At 35.7% G+C, this 16,917-nt stretch overlaps 1 protein-coding gene across 2 annotated transcripts; it reads right to left on the bottom strand.

Moving 5' to 3' along the window:
* Positions 1 to 1,958: 1,958 nt before the first annotated feature.
* On the bottom strand, positions 1,959 to 16,233 carry LOC127515411 (phospholipid scramblase 2-like). 2 transcript variants are annotated; one of them, XM_051899006.1, is made up of 9 exons: positions 15,979 to 16,233; positions 15,285 to 15,406; positions 10,365 to 10,573; positions 8,874 to 8,938; positions 8,316 to 8,358; positions 7,448 to 7,668; positions 3,927 to 4,088; positions 3,647 to 3,811; positions 1,959 to 3,474 (listed from the first exon to the last, which is right to left on the bottom strand). In XM_051899006.1, exons 2-9 carry the CDS (start codon positions 15,296 to 15,298, stop codon positions 3,415 to 3,417), a joined length of 939 nt encoding a protein of 312 aa, XP_051754966.1. In that variant the 5' UTR covers positions 15,299 to 15,406; positions 15,979 to 16,233; the 3' UTR covers positions 1,959 to 3,414. The 2 variants fall into 2 exon arrangements, with proteins under 2 accessions (XP_051754966.1, XP_051754968.1); XM_051899008.1 differs by lacking the exon at positions 15,979 to 16,233 and adding an exon at positions 15,554 to 15,863.
* Positions 16,234 to 16,917: the final 684 nt, after the last annotated feature.

Raw genomic sequence — 16,917 nt, forward strand, 5'->3', positions numbered from 1 at the left:
TGCACTTGATACCACACATTATCCTATACATGCACTTACGGTTTCTGTTTTATACTGTAGGACCCCCTCCCCTTTTCTTACATATTCAAATTAACAACGTGAAAAAGGTGCCAGATTTTTTTTTTAATCCTATTACCCTCATGCCTCACACTACTAGTTTTAGCAGGTAAAATGTTACCTATGTGATTTTAGAATACATATTGTTACAAAGCACCACAAAATTAATAACTGCCATCTAAAGTGTTATAAACCACTTGAAATCAGACTTCTGTCTGTCTAATCATTCAAGTAATTTATTATGTAATGTAAGTAAAAGTGTTGATCTAATCAGAATTTGGCACCTGATTTTGGTCAAATTGGATACCCAGATCTACAAAAAAGAACTACTTAATGAATTATCTGTTTTTGTGCTAATCCTTTAAAATGTGAACCTGGAAATGCAGTTGTAATGTAGGTCAGTGGTTTTCAATGATCCAGGGGGCCTTAACAACCTTTCAAGGGAGCCTCAAGATGACTTAAAACTAAGCCAAAACAAGCATTAAGCTAGTTATGCCAAGCTCTAAAATATTTTATGGAGCAGAAATTGTGAGTGTGGTGGGGCTTCAAATATATTTGTAGACAATGGGAGGTTGAGATCCACTGATGTAGGTAAACCGGTTGTACAAAAACAAGAGCATCTTGTTGACATCAAAAAATGTACTGGGTTGTCACACTATCTATCCTGTAAATACTAGTCTTTGTGTGTGTGTGTGTGTGTGTGTGTGTGTGTGTGTGTGTGTGTGTGTTTAGAGGTAAACCATAAGGAGAGCATATTTTTAAGGTAATGCTTCTTTCCTCATTTTGTTAAAAAATATATTGACACAAATGATTGTTTTTGATTGTAAATAATAGTTATTTTAGCTTTGGCTCACATATCTCAGCCTGCCTGACAGACATTTCTACCTGGATGAAGGACCACCATGCCTTCAACTCAACCTTGCAAAGACAGAACTGCTTGTGGTCTCGACCAACCCAACAATTCATCACAATTTCTCCATTTAGCTAGGTTCATCAACCACAACTCCATCCAGGACAGAGAGGAACCTTGAAGTTGTGATTGATGATCATTTAAACTTTGCAAACCACATTGCTAGAACTGCCTGGTCCTGCAGATTTGCCTTATACAACATCAGGAAGATTAGACCTTCCTATCGGAGCATTCTACACAACTTCTTTCCAAGCTCTTGTTCTATCCAGACTGGACTACTGCACACCTATACCTGAACTCACTACTTTAGACTTATGTGCCTTCCAGAAGCTTGTGTTCTGCAAGTGAACGGCGCCTTGTGGTGCCATCCCAAAGAGGCACAAAATCACTCTCACAGACCTTCACATTGTCTGTTCCCTGCTGGTGGAATGAGCTGACTAACTCAATCAGAGCAGCTGAGTCTTTAGACGTTTGCAAGAAACAGCTGAAGATGCATCTTTTTTGTCAACAGTTGACCCAATAATACTAACACTATACCATATATCTATTCAAAAAAAAAAAAACTTGCCATGTGTACTGTGCTAGACTAACTGCAACTAGTCACAGCACTTTCACATTGTTGCTGTATTGTTGGTTTGATTGCTTCTATTGTTTTCCTCATTTGTAAGTCGCTTTGGATAAGCGTATGCTAAATGATTAAATGTAAGTCCTTTATTTTGCTACATATTAGGAGTTCTGCACCAGTATGTTTTTTCATAGATGCAGTCATAATATAAATCACACAAATCAACATAATATTAAATGTTTATTATGTATAATGTTACATATATTATAGAAAAATACAAACATAGACAAGACGACGTGTATATATATATATATATATATATATATATATATATATATATTTGTGAGTGTGTGTGTGTGTGTATGTATATTTTATATATAAAGGCTATATGTGCAGTCATAATATAAATCACACAAATCACCAACATAATATTGTATGTTTATTATGTATAATGTTACACATTATATTGCATATTATAGAAATAAATACAAACACATAGACAAGAAGACGTATGTGTGTGTATGTATACATAATGTGTGTTAGGCATGGGTAGACCGGGGAGTTGTCAGTTTAACCAATTAATAATTAGCTCTCATGACAATTTGTGTTCAAAATAGTAAGACATCAGTTTAAATTTTGGTTACAATTCACTCTGTAAGTGGTACTTACTTTAGGGAACAACTTTAATTTGCAGTGTTTCTCTGGCAACACTATCAATGCCTAAATGAACCTGTAGTGGTCAGGTGGTACAGCGGTCACTTGGTACAAGTCGGAGCTCTCCGAAAATTCACATCTTACAAGCTGTAATTACGAGCTCTACGAGGAAGTGAATGCTTTTTACAAGCTGAAACCTCGTAATGGTATGGTAATTACAACATGGCATGAACACACCTCCAAGGTACATAGTGACCAAAACACAGATGTTAAACACTCCTCAGTCTGCCTTTTATACTGTTATATAAATTTAATATATACCTATATTGATACAAGGCTAGTCTCTATATAGCCAACTACAACAAAAACATTGCCATGTGGTATGTAATGACAAATAATTGAGTTTTTACTTATTAGCTTTTAGAATAATTTTCTGAATTTTCATTTGTATTTCATGCTACTCATTTATTTAATTGGCAAATATTTTAAGATCATCCTAAGATTTGAGTGTGACTCAATGGGTAGCTGGCTTTTCCAAGCTACAAAGCGCCACCTGTAGGACATTATTTCTTAACGCACTGAAAAAAAAAAAACCTACTAGTCAATAAAAATTCTGTCCACACAGAAAACCATGCAACTACTTGCTTGTTTTTTTTCCTCAAGTCAATAACTTGCTAGTTGTGCCGCCCCCTTCATCATGCATTATTTGGCTGTAGAAACATTCGTGTACATTTTGATGAAAATGCCTTGCAATTCAGTAAAATTAAATGTCCTTTTTAAAGACAGAAAAATATACTTTATGTATGAGATGTATTATGTATTTAAGTCTAAAATAACATGCATAAGGTTTATTTATAATAAAAAAAGTTAGTTAAAAAGTTAACAAAAACATACAAATGTTAGCTGCTTGTACTGTAACAGTAGTTTGTAATTATTCTATGAGTGTTTAAAAGGCACCAGTGAACTGTAACTCATGATTCCTCAGCTGTCATTGTACATATTGCTGGTCATGTGAACACTTTGAAATGACCGTGAACATGTCCCTCAGTTTCACTGCAGTGGCAGCTGTCTATAAGCTTTGGTTACCTAACAAAACATAGGAAATAAAGAAAGACTCAGAGGCCATCCACTGAGTGTGGAAATTTCATCAGTATAAAAAAAAAAGGCTTGAAAATTTGCTAACTGACAGTTGAAAATATGTTACTTTATAAGTAACTTATCAGGAACTTTAAGAGAACACAGTATTGCGCTGGTTCATGTCTCCAACTTTTTCAAAGAACATGAAATCCTATGAAAAGAAAAAGAGAACAAAAATCGAAGAGTCAGAACAGATATCTAGTGGGAAAGACTGTTCTAGTTTATGTGATTTCTGGTGTATTAAAACATTTTTGTATTGATTGTGGTTGCATAATGCTAAAAGATCTGTTGATCATTAAATGTGTTGTTGGTTTAATACTCACAATAAGGAAGCAAGTGCCCAAAAGTACAGCCTTCATCTTAACATCCATGTCCAGAGGGAACTGAATGCCAAAGTTGTCAGTGTCAGTGAAGACTTCCTTTAACAGGCCGCTCCACTGCTTACTGATTCGGCCAATAGGCTTCCCACTACCGTCTTTGCCTTTGAGCTAAAGAAAGAAATAAAACTTTATGGTGAGAACCCACCAATTACAAAAGGATTTTGCTTGATGTCAAAATATCTGCTTTTGAATTTCACTTTCATTCCAATTCTAAAAAAGCTACCTCGAAGTTCACATCACCACAGCAGTTACATGCCAAGCAGGGCCCCTCCAGCTTCATCACAGTCTCCTTGTTGGGCCCCTGGATGGAGAATTTTGGATAACAGGGGTGCCAGTCCTGCTTCACATACCCTACGGTCGTTCCTGGGGGGGCCTGTACCTCCATCTGAAGGTGAAATATTCAAAAGAGAACATTATTTTCAGTATATGCACAATTTATAAATGTATAGCAACATCCAAATATAATGCTAATAGCTATGTGTGCATAAATACACTACAGTTCAAAAGTTTGGGGCAAAAAAACAAACAAACTTATATTGTGAAATATTATTACAATGTAAAATAACTGTTTTCTATTTTAATACATTTTAAAATATAATTTATTCCTGTGATGGGAAAGCTGAATTTTCAGCATCTTTACTTCAGTCTTCAGTGTCACATGACTTTTCAGAAATCATTCTAATATGCTGACTTGGTGCTCAAGAAATATTTCTTATTATCATCAATGTTGAAAACAGTTGTGCTGCTTTATATTTTTGTGGAAAACCCGATACATTTTTTCAAGATTCTTTAATGAATAGAAAGATGAGAATTTATTTGAAATATAAAAAATTTGTACCATTAAATGTCTTTACGGTCTCTTTTGATCAGTGTAATGCATCCTTGCTGAATAAAAGTATTAATTTCTTTTAAAAGCTTACAGACCTCAAACTTTTGCACAGTAGTGTATACGTAAACTAAATGAACAGTGTGACTGTTGACTGAAGACTGTCAGACTCCTTCTGTAGGTCCATACTGACTCTATGTCATTTATAACTCATAAGTCACACACGTTCATGTCAGTAGTAGATCACACAGCATGTGTAAATTTCATCCTAAAAGTGTGTGTACGCACAAAAGTTTTCACATTTATAAAACCACGTGCCATGTGCCAGAACTTCGAGGAATTCCCTTTATAAAACCCAGTCAGCGGAAGACTGTGCGTAAGGTACATGCATCTCCGTCCCGTATATGGAGCTTACAAGGCTTAGTTTTACTTTGCATATCATTTCCATATGCATATTCACATCCACGTGATACCATGTTTAATGATAAAAGCCATTAGGAAAATATGCGACACTGACTATAAATGCCATTTGTGCAGTCAAATTACATTGCTAAAAATCATTTAGTATCCTAGTCTTGTTTTAGAATAAAATTTAGGCTATCAAAATATCCGTAAAAGCGAAATTATATAAAATACTTTTTAGAGAAGAGTTATTCTCATTATCACAGAAGGAGTTATCATTAGGCTACTGTCTGCCTGCACATGACATCAACAGCACCTCCGTGCAGCAATGGCTGTACAGTATTGTCATAGGAACTTTTCAAATCAGCCAATGGAGCGTCCTACCACCGAACAAAAGTGTGCATCATTCATCATTGTTCTCACAAGAAATATTTTCTGCAGTTCTGCAGTTCAGTTTAAAGAGAAATTATCATGCGCCTAGCACTTTTCGCAGTCATTAAAACATTAAAATGTAGCATGCTAAATTCATATAATTTGTGTTTAATTTCTGGATAATGAGTGATGAATTTGAGTGCTTAACTCCATTAATGAGAGTGGAATATTTAATCTAAATGTGTACGGGTCAATGATGTGACGGGAATTTTTTTTGTCCAAAGGCCTTAATAATAATAATAATAATAATAAAAAACAAAGATGAGACATCCAAAGTATGTAAGGTAGTACATCTAGATCTCTTTTATTGAATCCAAAAGGTTTTAATTATATTTTGCTACATGTAAAGGTATTTTAAAGATTTTGAAGTGGCAAAAGGTCATTCGGTTTAACCGTCCAAAGGCCAATACAGCCATTTTATTTGTGATTAAAATATCTTAAAATGTAATAAATGTATATATTTTTTATTCTGGCATGATCTTAAAACATCATATATCAACATAGTGCAAAACAGTATTAAAATTATGTGTAGAAGTCGTTGCTTTGTTATGAGAAAGAATGTCTGGAAAAATGTCATTGATGTCATTCGGAGTAACCAATATAAAGGGTCATATCATGTGACAGGATGTGCCATCATTCAGACACCTGCAAAAGACCACATGGTCGTGAAGCAAAGTAACTAACTCTCTTTTAACTATTTGAAAAATTCATGTTTTCACTTGCTCATACACATGTCCCGAAACATCAGGTCATTCGGTATAACCGCTATAAAACATGAAAAATGTTGTAATATTTTAAAAACTCGTACTAAATATAAAATGTTTCAGTGTCCTTTTGCTAGCGAGCTAGATATCAGCCTGTTAGCATTGTTTGAAAATATTGTCATTTGGTATAATCAAAAGTGTCATTCGGTAAAACCAAAATTTTGGTTAAAATGAATGACTTTTTTGGTGACAAATTTTGTCCATCTTGTAAAAAATGAAAAAAGCAGTGTTAATTGATTATGAAAACCACATAATCTCATTGTTAACGCTTAATAAAACTTCAAAATTAATTATATCTCCATTATGTTTTTTTACACTTTTAAAAACCTTATTCGTCAATGACCCGTATATCAAAATGAAAACAGTTTTCCAGGAAGAGAAAGAGTATGCACGGTCTAGTGTGTGCAGAGTTATGCTGAGTTTATTTTTTATAAATCCCGACATGTGCATAGAAAAATTGTGTACACATCCGGCACCTGTGTGGATGTAGTTTTCATGCTCTGTTCCAGTAAAGTCCTGACAAATAACTAGGCTTGAAGGGAAAAGATATTGCCTGTGTTTGATCTAATTGTGCTTGCAGGGGTTATTTATTATTTTTAGAGGCATGTGACCGTGCCATAGTCCACAGGAGAATTTAACAGCGTCTCAGATTAGAAGAGTCCTTCTGGAATTTATGACTCACCTGTGACCTTTACAAAAGTTTCCTACATATATAGAACAAAGTGTGTCCAAGATAATGTCTTTAAATGACCTCATTTGTGTAAAGAACAGACCATGTTTGGATGCTACTAGTTCTGTAAATCTATCCGAACCTGTAAAAATGACATCAACGGATTATCCATAGGACTATAAGTACTAGTGTTTCTGTACCTTAAGTTAGTTTGAGGCTGGATCCTCTTACTCATTTTCTATGGCATTTAGAAGTGTGGAGAACTTTGTCTTCAGTAAACTCTCTGTCAACTGACTGAACTTCAACTTTGACTCCTGGTCTTTATTGAGCACACTGGTCTCTGTATGTGGCTTAAATGTAATTCCTCTACATTATTACTGGCAAAAATGTATCCAAAAATACTGTGTTGAGTCAAAAATTCACAGGAAATTCACAGGAAATGAATTCTTGGGTAGAGAAAAATTGTTTTGTTCCCCATCCTAAGACCAATAAATATGAAAATGACATGGGTGAGGGTTAGAAACAAGTTTTTTTTTAAGAATTCATGGAACACCAAATAAAGAAATGTTTTCACTGATAAAAAAATGTGACCACTTTATGCAATCTAGGGTTAACCTTACATTAGCTCTGATATGACTTGTCTGTTATACCTCTTGCAGACAGCAGGGGCACCAACAGGAGACACAACGGAAAGGTCGGATCAGTCGTATGACCTCTCGGTCAGCGTTGTCTTTGATCTTCATGTCAAAGCTGCGCAGGGCACCACAGCAGTTGCGTGTGCAGCAGTCATTTTTTTCTTTGGCAGAGTAGATCTTTTGACCGAGGCTGTTCTTGATCTCATACTGGTTGTTGGTCTCAAAGCCAATGATTGCTGTAGAGGACCAGAAAGTATGCAGAGACGTTAAAAGATGTTTCCAATTTAACTATAGCCCTATTCGGACAGGACTAGTTTACCAGGGGGACGTTAGAGAAATTATCCCTTTAAGTATGCATTCTTTGGGTGACTTTGGGTGACAAGTGAAAAAACACTGAAGTGGTATACATGTTCCTAATATTGTAAAAGGACAGAGGCTTCAGCCTTGGAAGTTAGAGATATAAAAGTGAGGGGAAGCTTTCATTCTCTGTCTTACACTCTACAGCTACTTGTGTTTCTGTATGACTGTCTGACCTTTCTTGCAAGAAATAAAACTTTCGAAAGACAATTGGACGTGTTTGTCTCTTATGCAGAGTCCTGTTGATTTTTGCCACAACAGTAATAAACACGGAGATGTTAGTCCCATCTGAATTGGTACATGAACTAACAGATGTTGAATGATAAGAATTGTAACTCAAACATCTTTTAGAAAACTAGTCCCGTCTGAATAGGGCTTACAAGTCTCTGGTTTAAACAAAGTGTAGCAAAAAAGCAACAGTGAATAAAATTGTCTCGGTTAAAAAAAAAAAAAGAAACAGGCAGCAGGTGCTCACTGAAATAATAAACAGCTTCAACTAATACACATAATAAAGAAAAAGACATACCCTCTAACAACTCCACTTTCTGATGAATAAGGATCTGGTCAATCTGAAATTCAAAGAATATGTTAGTAACAAGACATTATACATCAAGAAACATATAACAAAAACAGATGTCAGATGGCGATGTACCTTTTCTACAATTTTTTTTTTTTTTTTTTAACTATACTTCTATAAAACAAAGAATAACGAATGCTCATCAGGTTTGTTTCATGTAGTTATTAAATTTTTGAAGGTGCTGTTATTTCTATCATATTTGTAATATAATAGTATTAGTAATATATTTTGTACACGCAACTTAATAAATATTATTGTAAATTAAAAAAAAAAAAAAAAATTGTAATTTCATACATTTCAACAATTTACCACCAACTACAGACGCTGTATCTATTGCATTCCCAATGTTTTCACACTGACACCCCTCCCAACTTAGAAACTCTTGGCTCGAAGAAAATCCCAAGTTTCCCACTCATAATTATGACATTGTGGTGGAGTTCATGCAAGTTCAACTCGTAAATACGATCTCTCCGACATGGCTTGAATATACCAAAAGACATGGCCTACCTGAGTGAGGTACTCCAGACCAGGTGGTACTCCAGCAGGCAGTGACACTGGTCCAGGTACAGGTGCTAGAGAAGGTTGATGGAGGCACATCACCATTACCATTAGTCAGCTTGCATAATCCAACAATTGCTTTGCATTGTCTTTAGTTGATTAGAATGTGAGGATACTCCAAAAACAGCACATTTTCATTGAATCCATACAAAAAAAAACAAACAAAAAAAAAACTTAGCAATGCAGATTTGTAAATATTAGCTTTTTTAATATTTCACAAAGTAATAGTATTTATTATATATATATATATATATATATATATATATATATATATATATATATATATATATATATATATATATATATAAAAAATGTACAATGTATACAGGGCTTGACATTAACACCCGCCAACCCGCCAAATGCGGGTAGATTTCAGCTGTGGCGGGTAAGACAGCCACTCCCACTAAAATTACATTTCAATCACAATTCTTTATCGATTAACTTGCTGTTATTAAGGCGGGATAGGCGGAATCGCGCTGAATGACATACAACAGAAGCGCTCTCTCGCGTGCACGCTCTCTCTGTAAGTTTATAAGTTCTCCTTGCGCCTGAATAGTCAAATACACGCACACACAGATGTCAAAATGTCCATCGTCTGGAGTATCTCGCGTGAATACAGTCGGTTATGGCTTAAGTGGATGTAAACAGGTGGGTAAAAACTGGATATGTGTCAGTATATTACGTCCATGCATTCAGCAGCCCAATTAAATATGTCTGTCATTAATGTTAATCAAACAACAAAAGATTTTAAATAAACGTATACATGTTAAATAAACCTCTCTCTGAAAAAAAATAAAATAATAATAATAAATAAATAAATAAATAAATAAATAAATATATTATATATATATATATATATATATATATATATATATATATATATATATATATATATAAAAAAAATTTTTTTTTTTAATTTACTATTTTATTCGTAATTTGCTAACTTGCTTCTTTGTTCTTTTTATATCCTAACAAAAATAACTTATAAAATTTCTCATATTATGGTCATACTACCCACCCCTTGCCCACCTGTACATACCAGCTGATACCATGTAGTCTTGATTTGGGTGGTCAGTCTGCATTTGAAAGTTGGAAAGGGTTTTAAATCAAGTAAAATGACTCAAAATCAAGTAATTCAAGCATGCCAAAGTCAACTTTAATCATATAAAATGTAATTTCCCAACAGCAAAATTGTGGCCAGTGAAAATGCTGAGTGGCTAGTAACTTTGGAAAAACCACTAACCACAGTGGCTGGTGAGCAAAAAAGTTAATGTCAAGCCCTGAATGTACATGAGCAAAGTGACCATACAGACCAAAGTTTAAATCAAATCGAAAAAAATATGTATTTATATATCACTTTGCTCAACACATTATCCACTCATTTACCTACTACTGTTTTCTGAAGTATTTGTAAATTAAGTACAGACTAGACATGTTTACCTCCATATGGCTGGCCCTGGTGAGATGCTGGACTAACTGGACCAGGCTGATACATGACTGGCTGATCTGGAACTGGCTGGTATCCTACTTGAAACCCTGCAGGTGGAGCCGCATGTCCAGGATCTCCATAACCTCCAACTGGATAGGGGGCCATGGAGTGTCCGCCTGGCTGGGGCATGGGATATGGAGGCTGGTGTGGAGATGGGTAGCCCTGGTGTAACAATTTCAAACGCAAAGAGAGAAAACTATAATGTTAGTGTATTGCTTATTTAGCTTTACTCTAATGGGAAATATTAAGTGTTGTGTCATTAATGGGGATGTTTTTGCACAGATATTTTTTTTTTTGATGTCTTGTCTGTATAGCTCCTTCAGACTATGGCTTCAGAAACATGCTGTAAAAAGTCCTGATGACTCCATTCAAGCTGTCAATGAAAATCCTACCACCATGCCTCACCACTGGGATATGACCCGAGTTGGTATGCAGTGGATTGTCAAATGACTGGAACAACTGACCGATTTATTCTCTTTCACTCAAATACAGACACAGAATTACGTATATATGCTATGGAATTCTTGTATGATCAGATTTGAGATGGTTCGTGCCGGCCTCCCATGTTCTGTTCTGGAAGGGATCTATTTTAAACTGCAGTGTACATGTGAGGCATTCTGATGGAAAAAAACAAAAATAGCCACTAATAACAGAAAGAGTCATAATTAATTGTGACGATATTGACTATTTGCTGACATTATCTATAAGAACATCATGAACAAAGCATGTAATTGTGAAATAGAGAAGATGGAAAATATTTAATTACATCAGCTCTTTTACAACAATGTTTTTTCAGACATATAAAGTAGATGAAAATTAGTAACTGAGTGTCAGTAATTAGGACAAATATGTCATTTCTAGAAAACAGTTATTTAATGTTTCTGCTGTATTTTATCAAACAAATGTAGCCTTGATGAGCATAAGAGACAAAAACCAACCCTAAACTTTTAAACGGTAGTTTACCTCAGGAGTCAGGGTTGCCAAGTTTGCGCAAAACCAGCCCAATTGCTATTCAAAACCCGCCCAATCACAGCCAAAACTATCCCAATTGCATTCCGGTGGGGGAGGGGTGTTCCTCTGTAAAAATTGCTTCAACCTGCAGACTAAAAAAAACAACCTGCAGCAACAGTGTAAAAGTAACTCAATTCCGAAGGAAAACTGCGGACTTGGCAACAATGTCAGGAGTGAACACAGCAGGTGTGGCTTAGTATTTGACATGTCTAATCCTCCCATTGAAAAAATCCAGAACTGCCATTTTATTATGAAAAAGCACAGCTTTTGAAATATTCAAATCTTTCTTTCAGCAGCCTTTTAAGGGAGAAAGGAGGGGTTAATTTGAATGGAATAAAGCTCTTTCATCACAATGGTCTCTCATCCAGGTGCCCAACCCTTAGCATTATTGGGACATCATTTGAAAGGTGCGGGCTTTGTAATAGATTTCTGACTTCTAAAACAACAGATCTGCTGTCCTCTACATTATGGAGCCGTTGAAAGAAGCCTTTAAAGCAGGGTTTTCCAAACTCGGTTCTGGAGGGCCACTGTCCTGCAGAGTTTAGCTCCAACTTGCCTCAACACACCTGCCTGGAAGTTTCTAGTATGCCTAATTAGACCTTGATTAGCCAGTTTAGGTGTGTTTGATTGGGGTTGGAGCTAAACTCTGTAGAACAGTGGCCCTCCAGGTCCGAGTTTGGACACACCTGCTTTAAAGCTTCAGCATTAAGGATGGTGTCTAACTAGTATGCTTCCAGAATCATATAGGCAATATAAAAAATTATTATATTTCCTACCTAGACACTGAAGACAGGAAAAAATGCAAATCATTGCCACCAAAAAAAAGAAAAAAAAAGAAAAAAAGAAAAAAAAAGAAAAGTCTATTGAAGACTGATGGCCATGAGGCAAAAAAAAAAAAAAAAAAAAAAAAAAAAACACAACAACAGTGCCTTTCATCAACATGCCTGAGGTGCTCAAAACAGGCTTTCTGACATTTTGCTTAAAGGGATAGTTCACCCAAAAATGAAAATTACTCCATAATTTACTCATCCTCAAGCCATCCTAGGTGTATATGACTCTTCTTTCAGACGAATACGATCAGAGTTATATTAAATAATGTCCTGACTCTCCTAAGCTTTATAATGGCAGTAAATAGAGAATGAGATTTTGAAGCCCAAAAAAGTACAACCATCCATCATAAAAGATAATCACACGGCTCCAGAGGGTTAATAAAGGCCTTCTGAAGCGAAGCGATGCGTTTGTGGAAGAAAAATATCCATATTTAAAACTTTAAAAACTAAAATAATTCACTTCCGACAGACGGCCGTGCGCATCGATTTACGCACGTGACACACTGACAAATGCGGAAGCGCAGAGGAGAGCGCAAAACAAAACAACGGTTAACGAATTAGAATCCTAAAACGAGAATTTTTAAAGAGAAATGTCGGAGGATTTCGATATAAGAGAAGAGGAGCTTGAGTTTGTTGCACAGCCCTATTTGTCTGAACAGCAAGAGGCGTCAAAGCTTGCACTACTCCTACATGGCGTCAGGAGTTACTTTTTTGGCGTAAGTCGACATGCATAAGGCCGTCTGCCGGTAGCCAGTTATTTTAGGTTTTTAAAGTTTTAAATATGGATATTTTTCTTAAATGCATCGCTTCGCTTCAGAAGGCCTTTACTGACCCCCCGGAGCCGTTATCTTTTATGTTGGATGGATGTGCTTTTTTGGGCTTCAAAATCTCGTCCTCTATTCACTGCCATTATAAAGCTTAGGAGAGCCAGGACATTATTTAATATAACTCCGATCGTAATCGAGTAAATCATGGGATAATTTGTATTTTTGGGTGAACTAAAACTTTAAGGGGAGAAAGAGACATTTTTTTTTAAGTAAATCTAAATTTACTTTCATTTTAATATGCCGTTTACCCCAACAATTCCTGATCACTATCACAGGGGAAAATCGCTGAATTAAGAGATTGTTGAACCAGTAGTGGTTAGTAATTGCATTAATGTGGCATACATCATTCATGACATTGCTTGTTGTTAAAGTTATGAAGCTTACTGATGAATGGCAGGGGTGATTTCTGGATCGTCTGGCAGACCAACTGGGCTCACACTGAATCTAGGCCCTCAATCGTTGATAATTTGATTCTCAAGACCTGCCACATGGAATTGCAACCCGCTTCCATCATGTTATCTTACTGTTCAAGATCACATGTCCATGGCTCGACGCATTATGTTAAGTGCTGCTCTCAAGTTATTTATCATTCAGACTAACTCAATGAAAATGTAGCCACCATGGCTTCAGACATCCACTATTCCAATTACATTAAAAGGGAATCGTAAGAAAATCTTAAAAATAAAGGTTCTTTATTGGTATCAATGGTTCCATGAAGAACCTTCAACATGCATAGAACCTTTCTATTCTATAAAATGTGACCCTGGACCACAAAACCAGTCATAAGTAGCACGATTATATTCATAGCAATAGCCAACAATACATTGCATGGGTCAAAATTATCGATTTTTTCTTTTATGCCAAAAATCATTAGGATATTAAGCAAAGATCATTTTCCATGAAGATATTTTGTAAATTTCCTACCGTATTATATATTATATATATAAAAATTATTTTTGTGAGTGGATATGCATTGCTAAGGACTTTGCACCCTCAGATTCCACATTTTCAAATAGTTGTATCCCCTCCCCCTCTTTTGGAACCATTATTTTAAAGAGCATATCATGTGAGTTCTCATAGAAATGTGACATAGGTTCCTGTAAGGATTTTGAAATAAAGCAACAAGACAACTTAATGACAAGACAAGATCTATCTGGCAGAAATCATGTATTTGGAAAGCAAACCACCTCATCTCAAAACAGACTTCCTGCATAGTATTACCACATAATCCTTGACCTTCTCTTATTAAAACCATTGACATTTCTGCTTTTGTGATCATATCATTTGAACACTCCCTTCCTGCTATTCTGGTTCTCAGTGCTACTTGAATAAGCATTGCTTAACTTGAGCATTTCACCAGGTCAAAGTTTTTTTTAATTGAGTCATGAATGACTTACACATTGCCTGGAAAACATAAATCAGTAGTTTTAATAGAAAAATAATAATTGCTGATGTTCATCCACTTTCTTAACATGGACTAAATAGTGACAGTCTACTTGGTGAAGCTAGCTTGAATTCCCCAGCTTGTTAAGAACACAGTTGCTCCAAAGAATGACTCCTAATGGGGTTAAGGAATCACTTGACTGCCTTAAATTGCAGTCTGGCGTAGACGAGACTTGAAATATTTTATAGTAAGAAAGACAGAACAAAATCATCTGCTCTGAATTATGCACATGATACATTTACTCTTGTGATAGAGCTATGACTTGAGACCTGAACACAGATTTGCAGATATCGGTTTTGTATGATCAGACAAATGTGTTGTACAAAAATAAAAAATAAAAATAGTAGGTAAACTACAGCCACAGACACTTCATGGTGTAAGATCACAGACATCCCCAACTCTGCTCTTAAAACTGCATAGCCTGTGGAAACTCATAAATGTGGAACACAGCCACTTTTGTAGGGCTACACTTCCTGCATTCCTTTCCCACTGACCTCTGGAGAAAATGTTTTCACCTTCATTTCAACGCCTTCACTGAAACTGCACAAATCTTACTTGAGAGGAAAAATGTAAACAGATTGTATGGATAGTTTTCAGCAAAATGTTCGTAAACTTCATGAATGAGTTACTGCAGGTGGGTGCTGTAGGGCAGCTATTTCAAAACTCACTGGTTGTTTAAATCATTACATGCATTTCCTAAACTACAAATCCACAAACATGCTATTGCATTTCAAGGAAAATACAAACAGATTATCATTACCTGGTCCAGACATGTTGAAGACAGATCTGTGATTTTCAGAGCCAACGTCTGTATAGAAGCACCAAGATCACGATGTGGGCGAAGATAATGTAGGGAAGTTGAGGTGTGCACAATACAAACGCTGGAAACAAGCAGAACAGGTCCAAAAGAACAAAAGCTCAGCTTGAAATTAAAAGACAAATGTTTAAATGTTCAGGCAGAATTTTAAAGTAAATAGGTGAAAACAGCCGGATCTTAAATGAAATCCTTAGGCAAGATTCGTACCAACCATTTAATTCTCGTTTAGGCTACTACACCGTTCAGTTTTTTTAGATGTCGAGAAACACACTGAAGCAATAACAATATGACGTCATGGTAAGTGGGTGTGGCTATATATTAGATTGAGCTTATCGTGTGGGGTCAAGTACACCGTTTTTCCACAAAGACAACAGCAACTGTTTAATGGGCAAGCATCCGCGAACAAAAGAAAATTAAAAAGGAAAAGAAAAATAGAAACCCTTATCCAAACGTCTCTCGAAAAAAGAGGCTATTTAATCAAAATCAATCAAGATCATTTCTTATAAATGTAGCCTATTATATAACAACTTAGCATACAAAAATACAGCAAAATGGCAGCCTATTAAAACGTACTCTGTATAGCAGAGGATTCGAAAAGGGTAAAAAATATAATCCACCATAAAAACTCTCACTTACACCTCAGCTCTTGAGAGGCAGGCTTGACTCCTCAAACAAGCCTTAGGGAACAAAATCTCCACAATGTAGTTCTTGTTGTCGCAGTGATTATTCGGATATGTGGAAAGAAAAGAGTTTTAAATGATTTTCTTCACTTTCGCTTGACACTTTTGCTAAAAAAAAGACTGTGTTTGTAGCGTTTTAACACTACGCCCAAACATGAAGCATTTCGTTTTCTCCATGAATCACTCTCCTCCCCTTTTATGACGCATTAGATTAGAAAGCTGAGAAAACCACAAGACTTCTATTAAGGAACAAGATTAATTTTTAAAAGAAAGAGAGGATATTTCTGCGCTGATTGCAGTGTTCAGTACACGGCAAAGAAATTGGAAGCACCTGGGATTTTTTTTTTTGTTGTATACATTTACTCCACATATAGCTAGTACTTGCGCAGCTTGAACTTATTTCCTGTCAGACCCACTCGCGAAAACTATTAACACCCACAGACCATAAATAACCATGAGCAACACCTACAATCTGCATCTAAATGACATACAGACTCATGTCATGATGTTAAGAGGGTGCTTTTCATAACTCGATGAAAAATATCATTGTTCACTAAACAAACAGTACACCGCTGTATGAGACATAGTTTATTGGTCAAAACATGGTAAATCCTTTGAACCTGTTGCCAAGTCGTCGTCACAAACGTTTACTTTACCACGTCGTTTATATCCCCCCCAACAGGAGGCAAAACTGAGCAGATTCTGTGAAATATCTCATCTATTCAGCCAATTATCACTAGCTGTTTTTAATAATTTCTCCCCACAATAGACCCACCATTTATAAAATGAAAGGCTGTGAATTTGTATATGTGATGTGAATATGTGAATGTCAAGACTCAAAAGTATGTACGATCACTGTAAAATAATAAATTTAATACAAAAAATGATCAAAATA

This window comes from Ctenopharyngodon idella, chromosome 7 (assembly GCF_019924925.1).
Source record: "Ctenopharyngodon idella isolate HZGC_01 chromosome 7, HZGC01, whole genome shotgun sequence".
Lineage (NCBI taxonomy): Eukaryota > Metazoa > Chordata > Actinopteri > Cypriniformes > Xenocyprididae > Ctenopharyngodon > Ctenopharyngodon idella.

What these genes read in the sequence shown, in the direction of transcription:
- LOC127515411 (XM_051899006.1), bottom strand. An exon ending in CCAGGGCCAGCCATATGGAG is followed by an intron (nt 8,939 to 10,364) that starts GTAAACATGTCT and finishes AACCTTCTCTAG; the next exon opens with CACCTGTACCTGGACCAGTG. An exon ending in GTGGTGATGTGAACTTCGAG is followed by an intron (nt 3,812 to 3,926) that starts GTAGCTTTTTTA and finishes TTCTTTCTTTAG; the next exon opens with CTCAAAGGCAAAGACGGTAG.